We start from the raw sequence: 22980 nt of genomic DNA on the forward strand, positions 1-22980 counted from the left end.
CCCATTTCTCCTACAAGTCTGAAATCAGATTTGCTTTATTTCATCTTAATTTTCTCATTGTACTGAGCAAGTAAATAGTTTGCTCTGTGATCAACAGGAAAGAAAATAAGCAGAAAAGACCCAAGTCCAGACCAGAAGTGCATCATAGGCATCCTCACAGAAGCTTGACCTTTCATTATAAAAAAAAAAAAAATGTTTATACAATACAAGATACACATTTAAAAGTAGTGCATATGATACCGCTAGAGCCAGACTTGTGCATGTATGCTTGGCACTGACTCTGGAACTGTGATACAAGCAATAGAGATCATGACTGAGTTATAAGATTTTGTTTCCACTAGAGTCCTGTTTGTACCCAACCTTTACAGCTACAGTAATTGGGTTTAAGGCTCCCTGTTCTCGTAAACTACACCTTCCGTTTTTTAAGTGCATATGTTTTATTAACACATCTGTGTTATAGTAGAAAAAAAAAGCTTATTGCAGCCCCAAAATAAAAATCTGTTCCTTATTTTTATGATGCATGGAAACAATACATGATGTTCTTGCAGTTTGATTTTATTTGATTTAAACTTACTAAATACTTTGACTCAATAAATAGGTATATTATTCCAAACAGCACCAAATATGCGCTGTTACACATTTGAGTTTTATAAATTGGTATCTATTTGAATAATCTCTATGACTGTATTTAGCCACTGTTTAGATTAATTGAATAGACCCCAATAGCCCTGTTTGCCATAGTAAAAGCATAGTAAAATAAACCACAGGAATGGAAAATCATGGGGAAACCGCAAAAAAATGTGCAAATGATCTGTGATAAAAAATAAGGGAGGCGATACATTTTATACCAACAATAACATGGAGATTTACACAAAATGCAAAAACCGGTGTATGATAGGGCCCAATCTGCATGTGCTTTGGTAATATCCTGTAGTAGCTAGTTTCTGACCTGAAGTGCTTCTGTTCGACTCCTCCAGGATGTACTTAACCAAAGTGCTGCTGCTTTTATGAAAATTTCTTTTTCAATGAATTTTTTCTCATTGGCAGCACTAAAAACACCACACCTAACCAACTTTTTCACATCAAGTTCTGCAATGTAAAGCAATTGATGAGGATATAACTGTAATGACAAAGTAAAAAAAATAAAAAGTCTTTCTTTTTCCTCAAGATTTCCCATAATTCTTCAGGACTGAATGTAACTAAAGAGTTATTCAATGCTAAGTTATGCAACATTTGTTAATCTCACAGGGCCAGTGTTTTTTTTTCTCTTCAGGTTTTAACACTTTGAAAGCAACGTATGGATTTACTCTGAAACCTGCTGGCAAGTTGCGACCCCAGCTTTCCATCTTCACCATTTCAGTACCAGGTTAAGGATTAGCATGTAGCTCCATACTGTCTGCAGATTTTTTTGTTAAAATGTAAAAGATGCGTTAAGCCTGTTTGTCAGCAGATATTGAAATACGGATCCCCAGTTTCCCTTTGTCTGAGAAGAGGTGAGCAAGAGAGGCATTGAGTACTAGGCAGTCACTCTCTGCTATCACAGTGCCGAGCCCCTCGGAGAAGGATCGCACAGCAGACTCCCAGCTCAGTCGCCTGCGTTCGCTGCTCAGCTCCAGCCTGTAGGTGAACCTTTCAGCCACCCTGCTGGGACCCAGCAGCATGACAGCAGCAAAGTACTGCTGGTGTCCCTGTCGCCGCTCCTGCTTTTTTAGCACCAACAGGAATTGCTGCCCCAGGCAGGACTGCACCGTCACCCAGTCCTCTGCATCCAGGAGGTGGACGTCTGCCGCCAGGAACACGATGCGCTGCCCCTGGAGGGTGGAGGCCCTGTGTGTGTCTTTGAGGTGGAGCGCCACCACCTCCAGGTCCCCCTGCCACCCACAGGAGAACAGAGGGCAGGAGCAGGAGCAGGGGCAGGGGCTGGCTACTCCTGCATCGCAGGGGTGAGAGGTTCTGTTCTCAGTGTGACCCGCACTGGAACTAGAACTGTAGCGACCACTCCTGGCTGATGCATCCTGGGAAACACAGAAAATCATATTTTAATGGAGCGTGCTACCTCCACTGTGTCCCCAAAGTTTATTTCTTAATTGTAATTTGAAGTTATCAAAATGGAGAATACTTGCTAAAATATACTATTTGATATGCGTTGTTCACTATATGACACAGAATGTTGTGAAAAGGGTTATGACATAACTGCATACGTCTTACGTACTCTGCACTATGCTATTGTCATTTCTCATGTGCAGTTTTGAAAGGATGAGGAGAGCGGCACTCTAGGTGAACTAGGAAGTGCAAGTAGAACAGACTTCCTAAAAGTAAGGCATGACAGCAAGCTTTCTTTAACCTAGGATAGATATAATTACTTAAAATAAAATGTGTTTCTTTCAAAGCTGCACATGTAAGTCTTCTATACTTGTGAAATGAAATGCAAGACAGGTAAAATGTATGGCGTTAATTCATTAGATATATGGTAAAATCATTTTTACTAACATGTACCTAAGGGCCTACTTCAATTGAACTGTTGTGTGAGATGACCACTACAGAGAGCTCACACTTGCCAACAGACTTAATTAATAGTCATAGCAAACAACATATTCCACTGAACACGGAGTGATTCAACAGAATTACTTTAATAGAAAAGTTGTATTCCTCATTTTGTTTTCAGATGTAACATAAGTTCTACTAATGCAGTTATTGGCTTTCATACGAGAAGGCCTTTCAATTACTGATAAAGAAAAACAACATTACTTCCCCCAGATGCTTTGCTAACTAATGCGTTGTGCATATTTCCAGATATTAATGCACAAGATTGAATACCCTGAAGTCCAAGACTGTAAAATTGGAATGAACAATAAACTAGCGTGTGGCACAGTGCAATTATTTTTCATTAACTTAAAAAGATAATGAAAGATGGAAACTCTTCTCTGCATGCATCTGTGATTAATCTGGTTTCATTAAATGCTTTGGAGAGGATAATTTCTAAGGGCTTGTAAGTCTTTAAAGGAGATACAATCTATTTGAGTTATTTGTTTAACCAGGTCCCTTGAGGTCTAATTCTCAACAGTCACCTAGCAATCGTCTTTACATATTTGTTACAAACTACACACAACTGCAGTGGTTTCAAAAACAGCAAAAAAAACAAAACAAAAAACAAAAAAAACAACAATTACATTCATGGTAAAAAAGGGAATCTTAAGGTTTATCTGTGTGGCTATGGCATATGAGCGCAAGGAATGCTGAATGAATGAATGAATGTTCATCTAAAAGCAGGGTTTTTTGCGCTCTTAGAAGAGGTATTTTTCTATGTGGAGGAGACTCAATGCATACAAAAGTGCTAAAAGTGGAAGTACAGTATAGCAACAAGCATCTGTAACACTTTAGTTTGGGGATCTGTTATAAGTAGAATATATAAGTAGTATATATATTCTTCAACACATGCAGCTTTGAGTTCTGCAATCAACTTTGGTTTCCTTTTTGCAACAGCAGCCTTCAAGTCAATCCAGAACATCTCGATGGGATTCAAGTCTGGGGACTGAAATGGCCAATTCATAACTGTAATCAGCTCTCCAGATAAGATTTTTGGTCTGGGAGTAACTTACCCTCTAATTTTAACAGTGAAAGAGTAAAATGTATTTTCAGGGGGTAAAATGCAACATTACCTTGAAGTCATGAATAATCTCGATTAAATACTGTACAGTCTTTAATGGTAATGGGGTATTGTCACAAAGACGGCTATAGTGGGTGAAGTCAGACCAGAAATGAATACACAGCACTGCAAGTAAAATAATGAATGAATGTGCTGCTGTGCAGTTTATTATTATAAAATAAAACAGGACAAAATAGGACACGGCACTGGCAACCAAAACAAAGAGACAAACAAAAACGAACTACACAGACAAACACGGTGAGCTTCTATTTTACTTTAGGTTATTATTTGTATTATTACCTCCGTCTCCAATCCCATTCTGCACGCACAGAACACACAACCCCGAGTGAGTGAAAACATGCTGCTTTTATGCAGCTGTACCGAGACTCGATTGCTAATCAATCATTCAATTGGAGTCGCGGTACAACTGCACGTGAATTAATAAAGTGCAATTCCCCTTGCTCACATATTATTACTTTTTACTTGCACATGAAGTGCTGTGCAATCCTCATGCCTAAATACAAATATACATTTTAAACACTTGTATTACACAGACCTGTTTATATCCCATGTACCAATGACTATACACCAACATTAACATACAACATATAACACAAAATACACACAGGGGCAGGAACTTTGCCACATATACCCCCCCCCCCCTTGTGCAAAGCACACATGGCCTCAATGGCCACCTCCCCCCTCAAAATCCCAAAGGTCTCACTCAAAGTCCTGGGCCAAGAACAGGGACTTTCAGGGGTTGATGGGCGGCAATGTTGCCAGTAGCCAGGCTGCTACTGCCATGCTGTCAGCAGACGTGCTGACAGCGGGGCGAATCTCTCCTCCCGCTGTACCACTGGCAGCGGAAATGCTGCCAATGGTGCGGCTGTCAGCAGGCTTGCTGACAGCTCCCAGACTGACTCCTTCAGCCGGGGCAAATCCAGCAGCGGAAAAGCTGCTGGGCTTGGTGGTCTCCAGACCTCCCCCAAGATCTCCTGCAGTGAAATTGCTGCGGGGTAAGGTGGTCTCCTGACCTCTCCCCCCTTTTTCATAACCGGCAGCTCCCTCTGGTGGGGCTCCGGCCACACTGACCCCTGCGGCCAAGCAGAGCAGACTGCAACCCCTGACGATGCAGTTCCAGTGACCCCAGGCGATGAGGAGCGGCTGGCAACCCCAGGCGATGTGGAGCAACAGGCAACCCCAGGCGATGCAGAACAACAGGCAACCCCAGGTGATGCGGAGCAACAGGCAATCCCAGGCGATGCGGAACGGATGGCAACCCCAGGCGATGCGGAATGGCTGGCAACCCCAGGCGATGCGGAACGGCTGGCAACCCTATGCGAGGCAGAACGGCTGGCAATCCCAGGTGATGCGGAGCAACAGGCAACCCCAGGCGATGCAGAGCGGCTGGCAACCTCAGGCGATGCGGAGCGGCTGGCAACCCCAGGTGATGCGGAGCAACAGACAACCCCAGACGATGCCAGGCGAAACGAGACATGCATCTCTTCTCAAACATGAGCACCAAGCTCTTTCAAAAGAACTCCGGGACAAAGTTGTTGAAAGGCACAGATCAGGGGATGGGTATAAAAAAAAATATCAAAGGTATTGAATATCCCTTGGAGCACGGTCAAGACAATAATTAAGAAGTGGAAGGTGTATGGCACCACCAAGACCCCGCCTAGATCAGACCGTCCCTCCAAACTGGATGACCGAACAATAAGGAGACTGATCAAAGAGGCTACCAAGCGGCCAATGGAAACTTTGCAAGAGCTACAGGCTTTTATGGCCAAGACTGGTCAAAGTGTGCATATGACAACAATATCCCAAGCACTCCACAAATCTGGCCTGTATGGTAGGGTGGCAAGAAGGAAGCCATTACTCAAGAAAGCCCACCTTGAATCCCTTATGCAGATTCTGTAGCCATGTGGAAATGGAGAGAATATGGCACAATTGTGAATCTGTCTAGAACAGACCGTCCTCATAAACTGAGTATCCAGGTGAGAAGGGCACTAGTCAGGGAGGCCACCAAGAGGCCTATGGAAACTTTAAAGGAGTTACAGTCTTCCATGGCTGAGCTGGGAGACACTGTGCATATGGCAACAACAGCCCGGGTGCTTCACAAAACTGGCAATGAGAGAGTGGCAAAAAGAAAGCCATTTTTGAAAAAAACTCACATCAAATCGCAACTAGAGTTTGCCAGAAGGCATGTGGGAGACTCTGAGACCAAGTGGAAGAAGATTCTATGGTCTTATGAGACCAAAATAGAGCTTTTTGGCCTCAATGCTAAGCGCTATGTTTGGCGCAAGCCTAACACCACACATCATCCTAAGAACACCATCCCTGCCATGAAGCATGATGTTGGCAGCATCATGCAATGGGGATGCTTCTCTGCGTCAGGGCCTGAAAAGAATGTGAAGATAGAGGGCAAAATGGATCCAGCAAAGTACAGAGAAATCCTGGAGGAAAAGCTGCTGAAGTCTGCAAGAGACCTGGGACTTGGGAGAAGATTCATCTTCCAGCAGGGCAACAACCCCGAACATACAGCCAAAGCCACACTGGAGTGGCTTAAAAACAAAAAGGTCAAAGTCTGGACCTCATAAAAGACCTGAGAATATGTGGAAGGAGTTGAAAATTGCTGTTCATCAAAGGTCTCTATCCAACTTGACGGAGTTTGAGCAATTTTACAAAGAAGAATGGGCAAAAATTGCAGTGTCCAGATGTACAAAGCTGGTAGAGACTTGTCCAATCAATACTTACATACTTATGCAATTAATTATTTTCTGTTTTGTCTTTGTAATTAATTTAGAACAATTTGTATTTTTTATTTTTCACTTTGACATTTTTTTTGTGTAGATCAGTGACAAAAACTCCTAATTAAATCCATTTTGATTACATGTTGTAACACAATAAAATGTAGAAAAGTCCAAGGGGGGTGAATACTTTTGAGAGCCACTGAGTATATACAGATCTGGAAAAAATTAAGAGACCACTGCAAAATTATCAGTTTCTCTGATTTTACTATTTATAGGTATGTGTTTGGGTAAAATGAACATTTTTGTTTTATTCTATAAACTACTGACAACATTTCTCCCAAATTCCAAATAAAAATATTGTCACTTAGAGCATTTATTTGCAGAAAATGACAACTGGTCAAAATAACAAAAAAGATGCAGTGTTGTCAGACCTCGAATAATGCAAAGAAAATAAGTTCAGATTCATTTTTAAACAACACAATACTAATGTTTTAACTTAGGAAGAGTTCAGAAATCAATATTTGGTGGAATAACCCTGATTTTCAATCACAGCTTTCATGCATCTTGACATGCTCTCCACCAGTCTTTCACATTGATGTTGGCTGACTTTATGCCACTCCTGGCGCAAAAATTCAAGCAGCTTGGCTTTGTTTGATGACTTGTGACCATCCATCTTCCACTTGATCACATTCCAGAGGTTTTCAATGGGGTTCAGGTCTGGAGATTGGGCTGGCCATGACAGGGTGTTGATCTGGTGGTCCTCCATCCACACCTTGATTGACCTGGCTGTGTGGCATGGAGCATTGTCCTGCTCGAAAAACCAATCCTCAGAGTTGGGGAACATTGTCAGAGCAGAAGGAAGCAAGTTTTCTTCCAGGACAACCTTGTACTTGGCTTGATTCATGCGTCCTTCACAAAGACAAATTTGCCCGATTCCAGCCTTGCTGAAGCACCCCCAGATCATCACTGATCCTCCACCACATTTCACAGTAAGTGCGAGACACTGTGGCTTGTAGACCTCTCCAGGTCTCCGTCTAACCATTAGACGACCAGGTGTTGGGCAAAGCTGAAAATTGGACTCATCAGAGAAGATGACCTTACTCCAGTCCTCTACGGTCCAATCCTTATGGTCTTTTGCAAACCTCAGCCTGGCTCTTCTTTGCTTCTCATTGATGAAGGGCTTTTTTCTAGCTTTGCACAACTTCAGCCCTGCCCCTAGGAGCCTGTTTTGAACTGTCCTCGCCGTGCACTTCACCCCAGCTGCCGTTTGCCATTCTTTTTGTAGGTCACTTAATGTCATCCTACGGTTGCTGAGTGACATTCGAATGAGTAGGCGGTCATCCCGGTCAATGGAGAGTCGTTTTCGCCCTCTGCCGGTCTGTAGCTTTGTTGTCCCCAATGTGTGCTGCTTGACCTTGTTCTTATGAACTGCCGTCTTTGAAATTTTAAGGATGGAAGCAACCCGACGCTCACTGTATCCCTCTGCCAGTAAAGCCAGAATTGAACCCTTCTTTTCCTCACTCAAAACTTTCCTTTTCAACTCTTTGGGCATGGTCAATAGTTATTTTTTGATTCCAATTACTTTTGAGGTACTACTAGCACTGTTTTGCCACCCAGCTGGTCCTATTGCAAGAGGATAGTGATGACCACAGGAGTGGTTTTTATACTTTTCCTCGTTAAATAAGATTTGGTTCAGGTGATCCCCTATTCAGTACCTCATTCAGTAGAATGAGGTGTGCCTGTGTTGGAATTCAACAGACACTGGAATGGAATGGCTGCCATACATGTAGTGATGCTGATTTAAGAAAAATTTGCAGTGGTCTCTTAATTTTTCCATATATATATATATATATACACACACACACACACACACACACATATATACACCTATGATGCATTTTTCTACTCTGATGCATTATGAGCATCACAAATTTACTCAAAGCCCCACTGGTGTTTTTTTACTATTAAAACAACCTTGCCATGCATAAGGAGAAAAAATATTTAGTGAAATAGCTTGCATCACTTGATTTTCACGGTGTGGTATTCGAAGCATAATCAACAAGTGAACAAGAGAAACATCATCTGTAATTGACAAACCTTAGTCTGGAAGACCCAAAAAGCTGTCCAACAAGGACGAGCAATACTTGAAGATAATATCCTTAAGAAATAGAAAGAAGACAAACGTTAACTTGTGACAACAGATCTGGCAGAAGGCACAGGTGTCGTTGTCCATCCATCAACAGTCCAAAACAACTTTGATCATTGTTCCATGGCCCAATTTCTGTGTTGTTGTGCATATTTTAGCCTTTTAATCTTGTTCCCATTTCTTAACAGAGGTATTCTTACTGCAACACATCCTTTAAATCCTGATTTCAAGAGTGGCTTTGTATGTGTTGATGGACAACTACACCTGTACCTTCTGCCAGTTCTACTGTCAATTCAATGCTTGTCTTCTTTCTATTCCTTACGGATATTATCTTCAAGTATTGCTCATCCTTGTTAGACAGCTTATTATCTATACTGTATAACATTGTACATTATATATATATATATATATATGATCATAGAGTGCTGTGGTTATTAATTTGGGGCATAGCTACGGTACTCTCTGAATGGCATATCCTCTATTTATCATAGTGTCTCCACTTAATAATTATGCTTTCCTCTGATATGAACCTTCCAGATATTTTTTTAATAGGCAGAAATAAGCTGGCCCCTTTATTGATTATTATTATTTATTATTATTATTATTATTATTATTATTATTATTATTATTATTATTGAATTATTTAAACAGTTTACTCTGTTAGCCACCTAGATCAATTATATAGACCCACAAAATATCAGGACAGTTCGTCCCAACACTGTTGCAATACTTCAGCATACAACATTGATTAAGAAAATCCTAAATGTATTTAAGACCACTAGTAAGTGTGCATTATTTTACCCCCTTTGTTAATACATCTTTTTTTTATTTAAAAGATGTTGTAATGGAACAAGCATTCAATATCACCCACATATCTTTGCCTTTGTTTGACAGCTGGTGGTGCCGTGCCCTAATGGCTTGTAGTAAATGAGTAAAAAGAAATTACTTGCTAAAACAAAATTTGGGCCATATCCAAACCCACTCTCAGTTTTTTTTTTTTTTTGCCAAGCATTAAAATTGCTCTCTAATATAAAGCTAATGTGTTCATCTATTTATTTTATTTATTTTTTATTTTTTGGGGGTGGGGGGTGGGGGGTTATGCTTTATGGGGAGAGCTTTCCATTCCAAACAGTATTAATAACTTAAAACAGTGTTAGCATTTGTACATGCCTGTGGATGGGTGGCAAGGTGAAAGCTCGGCTGAAGCACGGGTATGTGTGCCTGTGTTGAGAATATTGGGTGGCAGTGAGGGAGATAAAGTGAATAAATGAATGAAGGCTCCAACCCTAGATGTATAAATAGGGTGAGCACGGGTGTTAGTTATGAATGATTACGGTTGTATTATAGTCTTTGCGGCTAAATTACTGTGTTAAATGCTTTATTTATTTTGCCATGGGGAGATTAATAAAGTGAGACTAATACTCCATTGAATCTCAATCGCTTACCTTTAGTCTCACATTGATGACACAAAAAGTCCCTGTGGGGAACTAACTAGAAACATGTTTTAATAATCTTTAGTGAATAACATGTTCACTGTCCTCGAACAAGGATGTAATGGAAAAATGGAAGCAATATAAAGATTGGAAACTTCTTACCGTACTGGTCTCCCGTGCTATATACATCCCGACATTATCTTTTATTACCATAATCATGGTTGATATTTATTATTCACATACCCTGTGTCTCCTTACAACCATGCTGAACATGTGGCAGTGTGTAGAAGCAAAAAGGGTTGACAGCTATTTATATATGACATTCTGCCTGAGCGCCAGTTAGCTACAAATATATGTACAGTTAAATCCCATAGTTGATAAACCAATCTTTAGTTTATCAAGGTGTATTTAAATGGCAATTTTTCCTTTTCCTTTACAAACAAAGGTTTTTACTAGGCTGTACCAAGGTTTTTACAATGCAATACGAAGTTACCAGTAATTCACCATTGCAATGCTTGTATGTGCTTTACCATTACCATGCTTTACTTTACTTCTCTATGCTTCTACCCTGGTGTAGTTTTAAATGGGAAAGTAGGTGAGTAGCAATCAATGCAATTATGCTAATGCTCAAAAATAAATCAGTGGGATTTTTTTTACAGCAAGCAGACAGTTAAGGTAAGTGTTCCTTTAAAAGAGTTTAATAACATAAAATGGCACTGCAGTTCTTCTGTTTACAGTGAATTATCAGCCCCTTGGGTAATAGAGCGACTGACAGTAGATAATAATGCCCTATAACTGTCAATCACTTTTCCGACCCCTGGGGTAAGTCACCCACTTAACTGAAAAGCATGTTGGAGTCACTATGAAGTTGATGTTATGAATGTGGCATGGTTGCTAAGTGCAGGGGTGTACTGATTTGAAAGAGAATGTGTCAGTTTACTGGATTATTAGACTACTGGGTTATTATGTTTTATTAAATGGTCCTAACAAAAGGGATGGTTTATATATTTTGCATGTTTTATTTTGCCATTGGTTACAGTGCTACTGTAACTAGAATTGTGATACATCCTAATGCATAATGCATTGTTCTTCTTTGTCATTATATAATGTTATGTGCAGGTCAGTGTGGCAGGCTGGCGAGTGGATAGAGGCCCAGAGACAGACTGCAGTTCAAAAAAATAACTATTTTATTATAAATAAACAAAAATAAAGTGCACAAGGGCAAAATAACAGATACTCAAACACAAATAAAGCAAAAACAAAACTCACAAAAATAAAGTTTCCAGGCTGGGCAATGCCTTCACTGGATTTAGAAAATTCAAAAACCACAAAACAAACACCAACCTGCTTCCTCAGCTCCCTCTCCCCAAATGAGAAGCAGAGGCCTCCTTTTATATCAGGTGGCTGGGCGCTGATTGATCGTTAATCAACCTAATCAACTAATCAACCCCAGCCACCTGAACATAATAAACCCAGGCAGGTAGGGGAAGTTAACCCCATCCCTGCCAATTTAAAGGGCAGAGCTTTGCTCTGCCACAGTCAGTAATAATAATAATAATAATAATAATAATAATAATATAATAATAATAATAATAATAATAATAATAATAATAAAACAAGTATAACAAGTTAAAAATAATTAAATACTGTGCTCTTGAAAAAGTTATATAAAATGTTTTTGTTTCCTGCAAAATAGTAATTCAAATTTTTCTGTTCAGAAATCAGGACCAGAGGATGAAGCTGGAAATGATGTGTAGATAGCCAATGACACTGTTTTACACACAGAGGGTATGGAATGGGTTACCTTGCCATGTGATTGATGTTGAATCAATGGCACCCTTTAAAACCTTCTTGACAAAGCAGCCAACTACTAAGAACCAGTCAGAGGAGCATTGGTGGGCTGAATGACCGCCTCTTGTTTGTAAATGCCCCTCTAATGTTCTTATGTTCTATACAGACAATGCTAGAGGTTACTGAGTTTAAATGTTTGTAAATGCTCTAATGTTCTTATGTTCTATACAGACAATGCTAGAGGTTACTGAGTTTAAATGTACATGAGTGCTGTACAGGCGATCAGTGCATAACAGTGGTCAATTAGACATTCCTAGCCATACAGCATCAGGTTACCAAAACAATACTTTAGCATTGCTGGTTATTTACTTTGATCTGTCTAGAAATGCCAACCCCCTCAAAGCTTTATTACAAATAAAGAATGACATTTAGCCACTTGATATATTTGCATGGAATACAGAATCTTTGTGAAATTGTATAATCTTATTGCCTAAAAGATTCACCTATTGATTTAATTCCAGTGGCTTGACTTAAGCTGATATAGATCTACTTTCTTGGCTGTTTCTTAAAGGATTGATTTTTTTTTTCCTGTGGTCTAAGCATAAAGGTCAATAAAACTAAAAGCTCAAAGCACCTAAGAATGTCATGATTTATGAAGACAATCAATATTTCAGTTACAGTGAATTAATCATACAGTGCTGTGTACAGGCCTTTTAATAAAACGTAACAAATCGCAATACTGCACAGCCACCCATGTCATCATGGCTTCAGATATATCAAAGAGCAATTAAAGCATGCATCAAATCTGCACTTACATGGACTGTTCTTGTGCTGTAATGTATACTGACCAAGTAATCTAAAATTAGCGATTTATATCTGGAGGCCTTTCTCTATTAGCCATACTTCTTTTACTTAAAAAAACCCAACTTTTATTTTCATAGTATTTTTTAAATGTCTTTGTCGTGTAATTATATACTTGAATTTAACAATTATCATTATTAGGTATGAATTTTCCTTTTAATTAATGTGATTTATGTACCACTACTTTCAACAATCTTTCAAAATGTCTTCATTTATGTAATGTTTGAGTTGTACTTCATCAGACCACGACACCATACAGCGATTTACATATTGTGAGGCAAATTGCTTTAAACCAGTGCCCAGCCATACAATATCTGGCCATTATAGGCTTGAAGACTACAGAAAATCTCTGAACACTAAATGGATACCCACCATGGAAGAAGACAGTGACTGTTGAAGGAATAGCCCTTTGTAAGACAGTGTGTGTCACTGTCCAAGGGCCTGAAAGAGTGCATTATCCTGGCTTAAGCATTATTACACATTTCGGAACCATAAAGTTCTTTTTATTATTAGTACAGTTTTCAAATTGAATATGTTTCCAGCTATCTGTCCTTGCCTGTCTATATTTATTATTCCATTATAATCCCACAATATGAGAAGAATGTAGCCTTTACGCAAAACACATATTCAGGTGAGGCTTCACTCATGTGGGGTTCAGAGGTTGGGTGAGCAAAATAAATATTCAATTTTATTTTGCTTTCAGAGCAAGCATTATCAATATGAAACAGGCTTACTGGGCAACTTAAACAAATACTTCTTCACTGAACTTAGTCCCTGCGTACAGCCACTAGTTGAACATGTGAGCTGCACTGTTGTTTGGGAAATACAGCACTCTAAAGAGAAATCAATTTGTAAAAACATGTCAATTTTCAAAAAGTTCCGAAAATAATATTAACTACAATTTTCTAAAATTAATTATAAATCAACTGAAGACTACTATAAGCCCTAAATCAAATGTATTATTATGCATTATTTACTCCTGGTTTGGTAACTTAATCAAGTGCATTCTGTCCTTTTTAAAAAAAAAAAAAATGTTTATATGCTCATGGCTATTTTGAAGTAAACTGCTTTGGGAACGTAGTCCATTGTTGTGTGATTAGAAATAACGTTTTTAGAAATTACTTTTCGTAATTATACTGCATAAAATGTTAGTATTTTACTCTAAGAACCAGCTGATACTTCATAAAAGAGCCTGATATGAGGTTGAGGATAAGTACTTTCAAATAGTTAAGTTATGCAAATTGGCACTTCTGTCTTTGTCACTGAGGAAATCTTCCCTGGTCCCAAGGCCTATAATTATCTTGTCAGGTTATCCATCACTAAAATATACTAGCATCATTTAGATTTAGTACATTAAAAAAAAAGAAAAAAATTGAACATAACTTCCATATCATTATTACTAATTTGAATATATACTGAATATTGCTAAATGGTTGATATTGGATTCCACTACAATCCTTCACAGCCATCTCATTGAACAAGTTATAGCTTCTACACTGACTGGGCAAAAACTTGATGAATAGCCTTAATGTAGAAACAGATGTATCTTGTCCAGTGCTGAAGGTTTCTGTAGCACATCTGTGGCTTGTCACAACATGTTGGTGTATCTGTGGTCTTAATCCATCATGACGCTCTTGTGACTGGAGTTTGTGCTTCCTGGCCCTAGTTTCGTACAAACTTTGACATTTCAGGAACACCCAGGAGTCAGCCTTAGAGACAAGAGTAATGAACCCGATGCATGAGCTCCCACTATCATGCTCCTTGTGAAGTCACTGAGATCCTTCTGCTTTCCAGTGATTGTTGTTGAATAGCTGCACAGCACAGCTTATAAAGGTGTCACATCATGTGACCGCATTAATTTATGTACTACATTAATGCTGACCAGGGGATGTTCTAATTTTATTCTTACACATGCAATTGTATGTTGTGTGCATTTTTGTAAACACAGGTCCTGAAAAATAAGTCAAGTTTAAAAGTCTAAAAGTCTATGCATTAAAAGTTATGAGTGTAATACCCAAGGAAGTACTATGTTATTAGACTGTAAATACCGTAATGAAAAAATCCACCTGTTTAAAGCTCACACTTTATGCAACCTGCTGGTCGCACTGTCATTGTACTGAGTACCCCTGCCCTCATTGATAGCAGCTCAAGTGACAAAACAAAATGTCTTCAAGTGATTTCAAAGTGTAGGTTTTAGGATCTATTTTAATGATCTTAACAGTGACAGGTCAACTTTTGTCTCTTTAGCAATCTTGTTAGTAGGACTGTGCAGAAACAAATAAGTCGTACTTGTAATTGTCTTGAAGAAGTACTTATCGACAGATATTTCGTAAATCCAATCCATTCACTAACGTGTTGATTTCAAAACGAGAAAAGCTGTCCTCCCTCATGTTTACAATTGAGTACCTCTCAATGGCAATTAACTTCCTCATTGAGTGTTATAAAAGCCGATTGGAAGCCGATTTCCCTCTCATCTGAGGGTGCTCCCACTTTTACTGCCGTACAAAGGCCGTAAACTGGCAATGAAAAGTATACTGACGTTTTCATTATTTTATGGCCATGGTTGATCAATCTATTTTTAAAGCATTGAAATCAATGACAGTTAACTTCCACAATGAATGTTTTAAAAGCTGATTGATTGAGCAAGCCTGTAAACTGACAATTGTAAACGTGAGGAAGGATAGCTTTTCTTGTTTAAAATGAACACGTTCATGAATGGATTTATTGAATACCTGCAGAAAAATAACTTCTTAAAGACAATTCTGAGTACAAGTAACATGTTTCTGCACACCCTAAATCACTACACAAATAAGAATTTGCCGAAGTCAGAATTATTAGCTCATCAGCCCCTAGCAGGAGCTCCACCACATTCTCCTTCCATTTAATCAAAGCTCACCCTTGAACGTAAACACAAATGGGTGTCCACTTATTTCCAGGAAATTGACTGTCACGCCTGGAGCATGACCACTTGATGTCCTCAATGATTCACAGCGACTGTTTTAGGGTATCAAGTGTCTTGCTTATAACAGTGCAAAGAGCACTGACAATTCATTCCCTGTTTCAACAGCAGGGGTCAGGATTCTTTCCCATAGGGTGCCGTTGTAATGAATTGCCACCTCAGCCGGTTGAATTGAATAGAAACACAAGGACTAGACGTGAACCGCCAACCAAATGGCAGTATTATTAACCAATCAGCAGCTAGGAGGTGATCCATTACAGTAGAAGCACAACTTATTCAAACTGCATTATGAGAGTTGTAGTCTTTTGTCCAAAAGCCTTTACTGTATAAAGCTGCTGCAGAACTACAGATTATCAATGCTAATACGTCGACTTGTGAATTTCAGTAAAACTAAAACGTTTTAAAAAATTATCTTTTTCAGTGTGTTTAATGTTGATGATGATGTGTTTGTTTTCTGTAATAAAGGTGTGGGCATGAATGCTGCATTCTATCATTCGCAAAGCTTGGAGGATTAGGCCTTAGCACCATCTATTGGTGCACGACAGTATAACAACAAGCCACATGCCCGTAAAGCAAACTTTATCGGAAATGCATTCTGCTACACTGGCATGAAACATGGAGAATTTAGGGACACATTGAGGGGATTCAATCATTTAAGTGTGATAGTACAGGAAATCAGGACGATCTCAATAGGAATGATAGTGGGTGCTTGTGCAACTGGCTTGTTCCTCAATACAGTGGCATTGAACAACTTTCCAGCAATACTGAATCCTGAGTGTTCTTAACATTTTCAGAAAACCATCACTGGAAAGCACAACTCTAGTGGTTCATGACAAATCAAGCTTGAAGACATGTGAAATAGACAGTGAGCTACAGTGGTTTAAATTATCCAAATATTCAACACTGAACAGCATATACCAAAGAATATGCCAAAGGCTATGCATTGTTAGGTAATTAGGAAAATCTGTCCAGTCAGCGTAACAATGACTTGCTTGTCATATTTATATTAATCAACTTTTTTTAAACCTGTGTGTGTGTGTGTGTGTGTGTGTGTGTGTGTGTGTGTGTGTGTGTGTGTGTGTATATGAAGTGTGTTTTAGCTGTGGTTTTGACACATACCTACTTTAACTGTTGTTTTTCTGCAGCTGCAAAACCCTGAGCTTGAATGCATGAATAATTGAGTATGGCTGAAGAGCTGTAGCCATGAATGTAAGTGTGGGCTGGGATGTGTAAAGAGAAAGACAAATGACTTAGATAAGATCAGCAGCAACCTCTTACTCGGCATGGGGTGGTCCTGACAGATGGAGAAAAGAGACGCACAACACACACTAAGAAGAGGAATGGCAATAGACAGCTCAATGTGACACGTTTCAACACGGCTAAGCACAAAAATAAGCAATGCAAAAGTTAACCATGATGACTACAGGATACTACAGTAGACAGGCAATGTTCTGCACTGTTAAAACTATCTGTCTGGGCCTCTATTTATTAACATGTTGTTTTTATCTGTTTTTAACAATTTCTCAAACAACTGAAAAAAACCCTATAATGTTCTGAATATAACACATTGTGACCAAGCCTGAGCCATTTCATTTATCATCCCTTGTGAACCCTCACCCTTGTATAATGCAAACCTCTTGTAAAATGCCCACCCCTTGTAAAATGTGCTGTTCTGGTAAGTATAAAGCTGAAGAGTAAAGCAAAAAATAATACTTAGTAGGATCAATGATACTTTAAGCTGTGTTTTTTTATAAACATATAAATTGTGTATTATTTTTCACTTGTTATAAATCATCCAATCTCAATATAAAATCTTTGGTCCCAAACATAAATAAAGGCTCAGCAGCTTTTAGTGACAGCTGCAAGATAAATGGTTCTCTATTCATGTGCTGTAGGTTGTGATATATATGCACATGTACACTGCTGTCAAATATGCCCTGCTTATACAATATGCACCCTGTGCATTGCGTGCCGCAATGCTTCAAACATTTGTCGAAGACTTTGTGACCAAATCTAATACCGTTTTCAGACCATGTTAATATAGTAGCAAGAGCGTCCTCTGTTAGACCTGCTACTGTCTGCCTTCACAGCAGCGGAAAACTGGAGTGAGTTCTCTTGTATTAACTAATCCTGCCCACAGAAGTAATTTCCATCATGCATTTTTAATGTAAGAAAAAAAAATTAATGTAAAAATAACTGCACAGGACTTAGGGAACCCTTTGCTTCTTCCAGAATACAAATCTGGTCCATATCTCTTGGTTTCTATCATTCTTTGTGCAGATCCAACAGAAAGAGCAACTTAGTAATGATGTGCTGTATGTGGAATGTCTTCCAGACACTAGGGGCAGAGTGAGGACAGGTTAATAATTAAACTCTGGATTATCTTATGTACTTACTATTTAGACATTTAGACTCAGTATAATACTGCACACGAGTCTGTCTTAAATATGTCTGTAAAACATGTTATATATTTATCTAAATGGTGGGTTGCCAGTCTGAATCACCTAATAGATACTTGATTCACAGCTACAGACTGCTTTGTGAAAAAGGTAAAGCTCAACTGTACAGATTTAACTTAAAGGTATCAATAGTTTTAACCTTAGAACACTCTGTCACACTGCTCTCCAAACACAAACAGAGCTCAGTAGAAATATTCTGTGTCATGTCTTTACTACTGAGAGCACCAGCAGATTCTGAACCACGGTGATGCTATCTGTTTGATGGATGGATCCTGGAGTGAGCCATTCAAATATGGAAACAATGGAGTTGCTTTGTTGGGATGCACTCTTCCATGCAAACATTTGGGTTTGTACCATTTGGGAAATTGATACACTTTTTTATTTAACATTTTTTCCATTGCAACCTATTTGATGTTTTCACAACAGGAGCGCCAAAGTTTGAACTAGGCCGATGAAATAATTATAATTAAATCTCTTTTCTAGGAATTTTGCTTGACAAAAGTATTTGCTTGATATGCAATTAACCACTTGTTGACATGTTATAAAAAAATAGCACCTATGCACTAGGGGTGCTTTTATCCAACATTACACTGTCATTGCAATATTCAATTATATTGGTGGTTTCCCGCCCCAACACATTCTTCAGACGAACATTGGTTATGTCTAACATTGGTTATAAAGTTTTGGAATAATACTTAAATCCTGTCATTTTCATTTGGTTACATGTCCCTTTTCATATGTTGACTGTTTATTAACATGGATCTGAAATGCAGTATCATTGCAATATATGGGTAATGGTGTATCAGTTAAATGTATTTATGCCATGCACAGTAAATAGTTATAGTGATTTTCAGCAACTCCATGAACCAATTTTCTGTTTTCTTTATAAAGCATACATCGACCTATTCTGTGATTCATTAGCAGCAGTCATTATTAAGGCACTAACACCTTGATTTACAGACAAAGTGACAGCAACCAAACACTTACAGAGAGTTACACAGGATGATCTAAATGTGTAGAAAGAACCTTTCCTAAACTACTGAAGAGTGCAATGAAATGAACCAAGAGTCACTTGTTAAGTAATTCTGACAAACCCCCACAACTTGAGTGAATAAGTATGGAGCACATTAAATGGATTGATTGTGCTGCTACATGGCCATTGGATAAGAATGGAGCATATTAAATGAATTGTTACATGACCATTGGATAAGTATGGAGCATATTAAATGCATTGTTTGTGCATGTTACATGGCCATTGGATAAGTATGGAGCATATTAAATGCATTGTTTGTGCATGTTACATGGCCATTGGATAAGTATGGAGCATATTAAATGCATTGTTTGTGTTGCTACATGGCCATTGGATAAGTATGGAGCATATTAAATGAATTGTTACATGACCATTGGATAAGTATGGAGCATATTAAATGCATTGTTTGTGCATGTTACATGGCCATTGGATAAGTATGGAGCATATTAAATGCATTGTTTGTGCATGTTACATGGCCATTGGATAAGTATGGAGCATATTAAATGCATTGTTTGTGCATGTTACATGGCCATTGGATAAGTATGGAGCATATTAAATGCATTGTTTGTGTTGCTACATGGCCATTGGATAAGTATGGAGCATATTAAATGAATTGTTACATGACCATTGGATAAGTATGGAGCATATTAAATGCATTGTTACATGACCATTGGATAAGTATGGAGCATATTAAATGCATTGTTTGTGTTGCTACATGGCCATTGGATAAGTATGGAGCATATTAAATGAATTGTTACATGACCATTGGATAAGTATGGAGCATATTAAATGCATTGTTACATGACCATTGGATAAGTATGGAGCATATTAAATGCCTTGTTACATGACCATTGGACAAAACAATTGAACCCCCTCAACATATTGTTTTGAGTTAGATTAAGGGGAAGCTGCAAGAGCAGATATGGGGGAGACTGTGGTTACAAATGAACACAAATTCAAGGAAAGGTAGGGAGTTGTATTTATTAGTTATTAGTAAAGGTAACTCCAGAAAGTATTCCAAGCGAGGTGGTACAATCTGCAAGTGTGCTACTAATCAGACTAAAAGAACAACTATGGTCATCTGTAATTTTAATTTGCTTAGTTATTTATTGTTATATCACAGATGGTCTTCCCAAAATAAAATGTTTTATTAACATATAGGCCTATAAGTATATAAATATATGTTTACACAAGCCACATATGTTCTCGCAATACGTATTATTATAATTAATGTGCCATTAGAATCCCATGCTGATTTTTAGAACCGTAATTAATTATAGATAGATTGATTAATTATAGTCCACAGTATCTCAAACTCAATAAACAAGAGCATCTAGTGGGCTGAATCCCACTTTGTAACATTTACTAAAGCTAGATGGATGTGTCCAGATTATAACTTGACAGGGCAGTTTGGTGATATTTTGACCCCAGATTATAAAGCAGAGGAGCTACCACTACCCCCTGTTTTTCCAATTCAGCCCAACTCAGTTCCTCTGAAATTAACTTCCCTTCACAAAACTAATATATTTCTAGAGGTTGTGACAAAAGCAACAAATCAAATAAACTATATATATATATATATATATATATATATATATATATATATATATATATATATATATATTCTATATATATATATATAGATCTTCTCAACTTAAGAGAACAGTACCTCCAGGGCAGTACTGGGCTGTGTAAATGGTGCACAATGTCATTTACGACATACAGCTGGTTGAGGGTAGATTAGAATGACCCTGTATTATCTCGGAAATTCTGAAAGCCACATTTCAGTCTTTACTAACAATCCACTATGCAGCTGAGGCTCTGCCCTATTACAAGGTGAGGGAATGACTCCAATTAATGGAAAGTATCCGCTTAAAGAATGCGGCTTAGCTCAGCTCCATCCCATCTTTTGAACTGCAAGGGTTAAACTGACAACTGGGGTGACAGCATACTTCACTGGGATTAGCTCAACCATGTGTGGCTTTGTGTTTGTATGTTTCAATCAATGGAATGTGGAATTCTACTTCAGCCAAATTAACCAGCTGTAGCTGGAACTTATTAAAAAAAAGCTAACTATATTAACTTATTAAACATTTATTTACCTCCACTCTGTCCTTAGGATTTACTGTTCACCGCCCTTTAATACATCTACTTCATTTCTGTCAGTTACTGTGTGAGTTTAACCATCCACAGAAGAAAATACAATCGTTATTATTATTAATTTATTTTTTTGGTAACAGTTATTGAATAAGTGCCAGTATGTAAAAGGGTCTGTTTTAAAAGTATTATTGTTTATTTGTGTTTTATGTTTAAATGCTGTCTGTATTATTGTTGTGGTTTTTAAACTTTTTCAAAAAGAAAAACATTAAATGATCTTTGTACCTGTAATGCATATGCAGAGACATATTTAAAATGTAATTCTGTGCAAACTAACATAGGGTTTTCTATTAAATTCATATTCAAAGTTAACAATAAGTTTTTAAGTGTTATTCTGTTTATTGAACTAACAGTTCAAATATATATATATATATTTACACAGGGCAAACGTTTCTTCTTCGTTGTCGTTTTCTTCTTTGAGTATATAAAGGATGTTTTATCCATGTGTCAATAAAATAAAACAAATTAGTCTTACAAAATAACATTTTTCCCTTAGATATTGCACGGAAACGTTCTTACACAACTTAGTAAGATTTCAAATATCAGGAAATAACAAAAAGGTATAGTGATTTACATATCCAGCAATGTCAGATATTATCTGCACACTTAACAGAAAACAACATGAAACTTACCCTGAGGGGACTGGCCGGGGTCACAACACATACACGCTGTCCAGCAGCTGCGAAAGCTCCCCTATGCTTAGAGGTGTGCTGAAACCTGAGGTGTATGAGGTCCGTGAAGATACCAAAACACTGGGTGAAGAAGAGCATTACAACTTTCTTTAAGAAAAAAAATCTTCTTGGAAACAGGATACACAACCTCCACTAACCAACTAGCAGCCAGCCTTTCTGAACCAGAGCGAGACAGTAAGTAGAGAAAACTGTGCGAAGCCAGCAGAGTACAGCACAGCATAGCAAAGCAGCTTCACAGTCCTCGTCAAAACCAGAGGCTTTAGAATCTTGCAGTAATGGCACAGCCAATCAAAAGGACAGAAATGTTATCCTTGAGGTCCACAGACAACCAATAACAAATGTCACCCGGGAGAAACTCTGATGAATAGAACTGGCTGCTGGAGAATGTATTATTAAACATTACCATACATCAGCACCATGCATTTATCTTCTGATTACCTACATCCATATACCCAGCACTGGGGACACTTAGGCACAATTGATTGCTTAATTCAATCACTAAATAAATGACATACAACTTTTTTTTTTTTTTTTTTTTTTTTTTCCTAAACAGAGAAAGCTTTCTTTTACCAACAAGGATATTAAAAATGCTATAAATTGTGTCGTGCAGTAAAACTTGTAGTATGCAGTATATACTTCTCATCAATATAATATGAAACACAGTTTATTTTATGTATAAAGTAATGCATATACTACTTCTTTATTATGGTGTTAATGTTACACCTGTTAATGTTATAGAACTATAGCCAAACAACTAACTAATATATTTTATCACAAACCCTCCTGGTTTCTTTGTTTCTCATTTAAGTTCATTTAGTTTAACAATCTATTTAGAAAACATCTATAAATATGTTATTAAAGGTTATAATGATTATTAACAAACAGTTTAATACAATAACAATGATATGTGAGTATAATACTTCATGTCGTGTTATTAGATAGTTACACGGTTACATATAACATGTCACATGTTCTAATAACACTGTATTGATGCATCCTTTTATCCATACTAATGACGGTCAAATATTTTTGATACCATCCTTAACACATTTT

General features: G+C 37.9%; 1 protein-coding gene across 1 annotated transcript; it reads right to left on the reverse strand.

The window, feature by feature from the left end:
• Window positions 1–206: 206 nt before the first annotated feature.
• Window positions 207–22119, reverse strand: LOC121321323 (seven in absentia homolog 3-like). The gene is made up of 2 exons (XM_041260220.1): window positions 21868–22119; window positions 207–2015 (listed from the first exon to the last, which is right to left on the reverse strand). Exons 1-2 carry the CDS (start codon window positions 22003–22005, stop codon window positions 1431–1433), a joined length of 723 nt encoding a protein of 240 aa, XP_041116154.1. The 5' UTR covers window positions 22006–22119; the 3' UTR covers window positions 207–1430.
• Window positions 22120–22980: the final 861 nt, after the last annotated feature.

The sequence above is a fragment of the Polyodon spathula genome, chromosome 9, assembly GCF_017654505.1.
Source record: "Polyodon spathula isolate WHYD16114869_AA chromosome 9, ASM1765450v1, whole genome shotgun sequence".
Classification (NCBI taxonomy): domain Eukaryota; kingdom Metazoa; phylum Chordata; class Actinopteri; order Acipenseriformes; family Polyodontidae; genus Polyodon; species Polyodon spathula.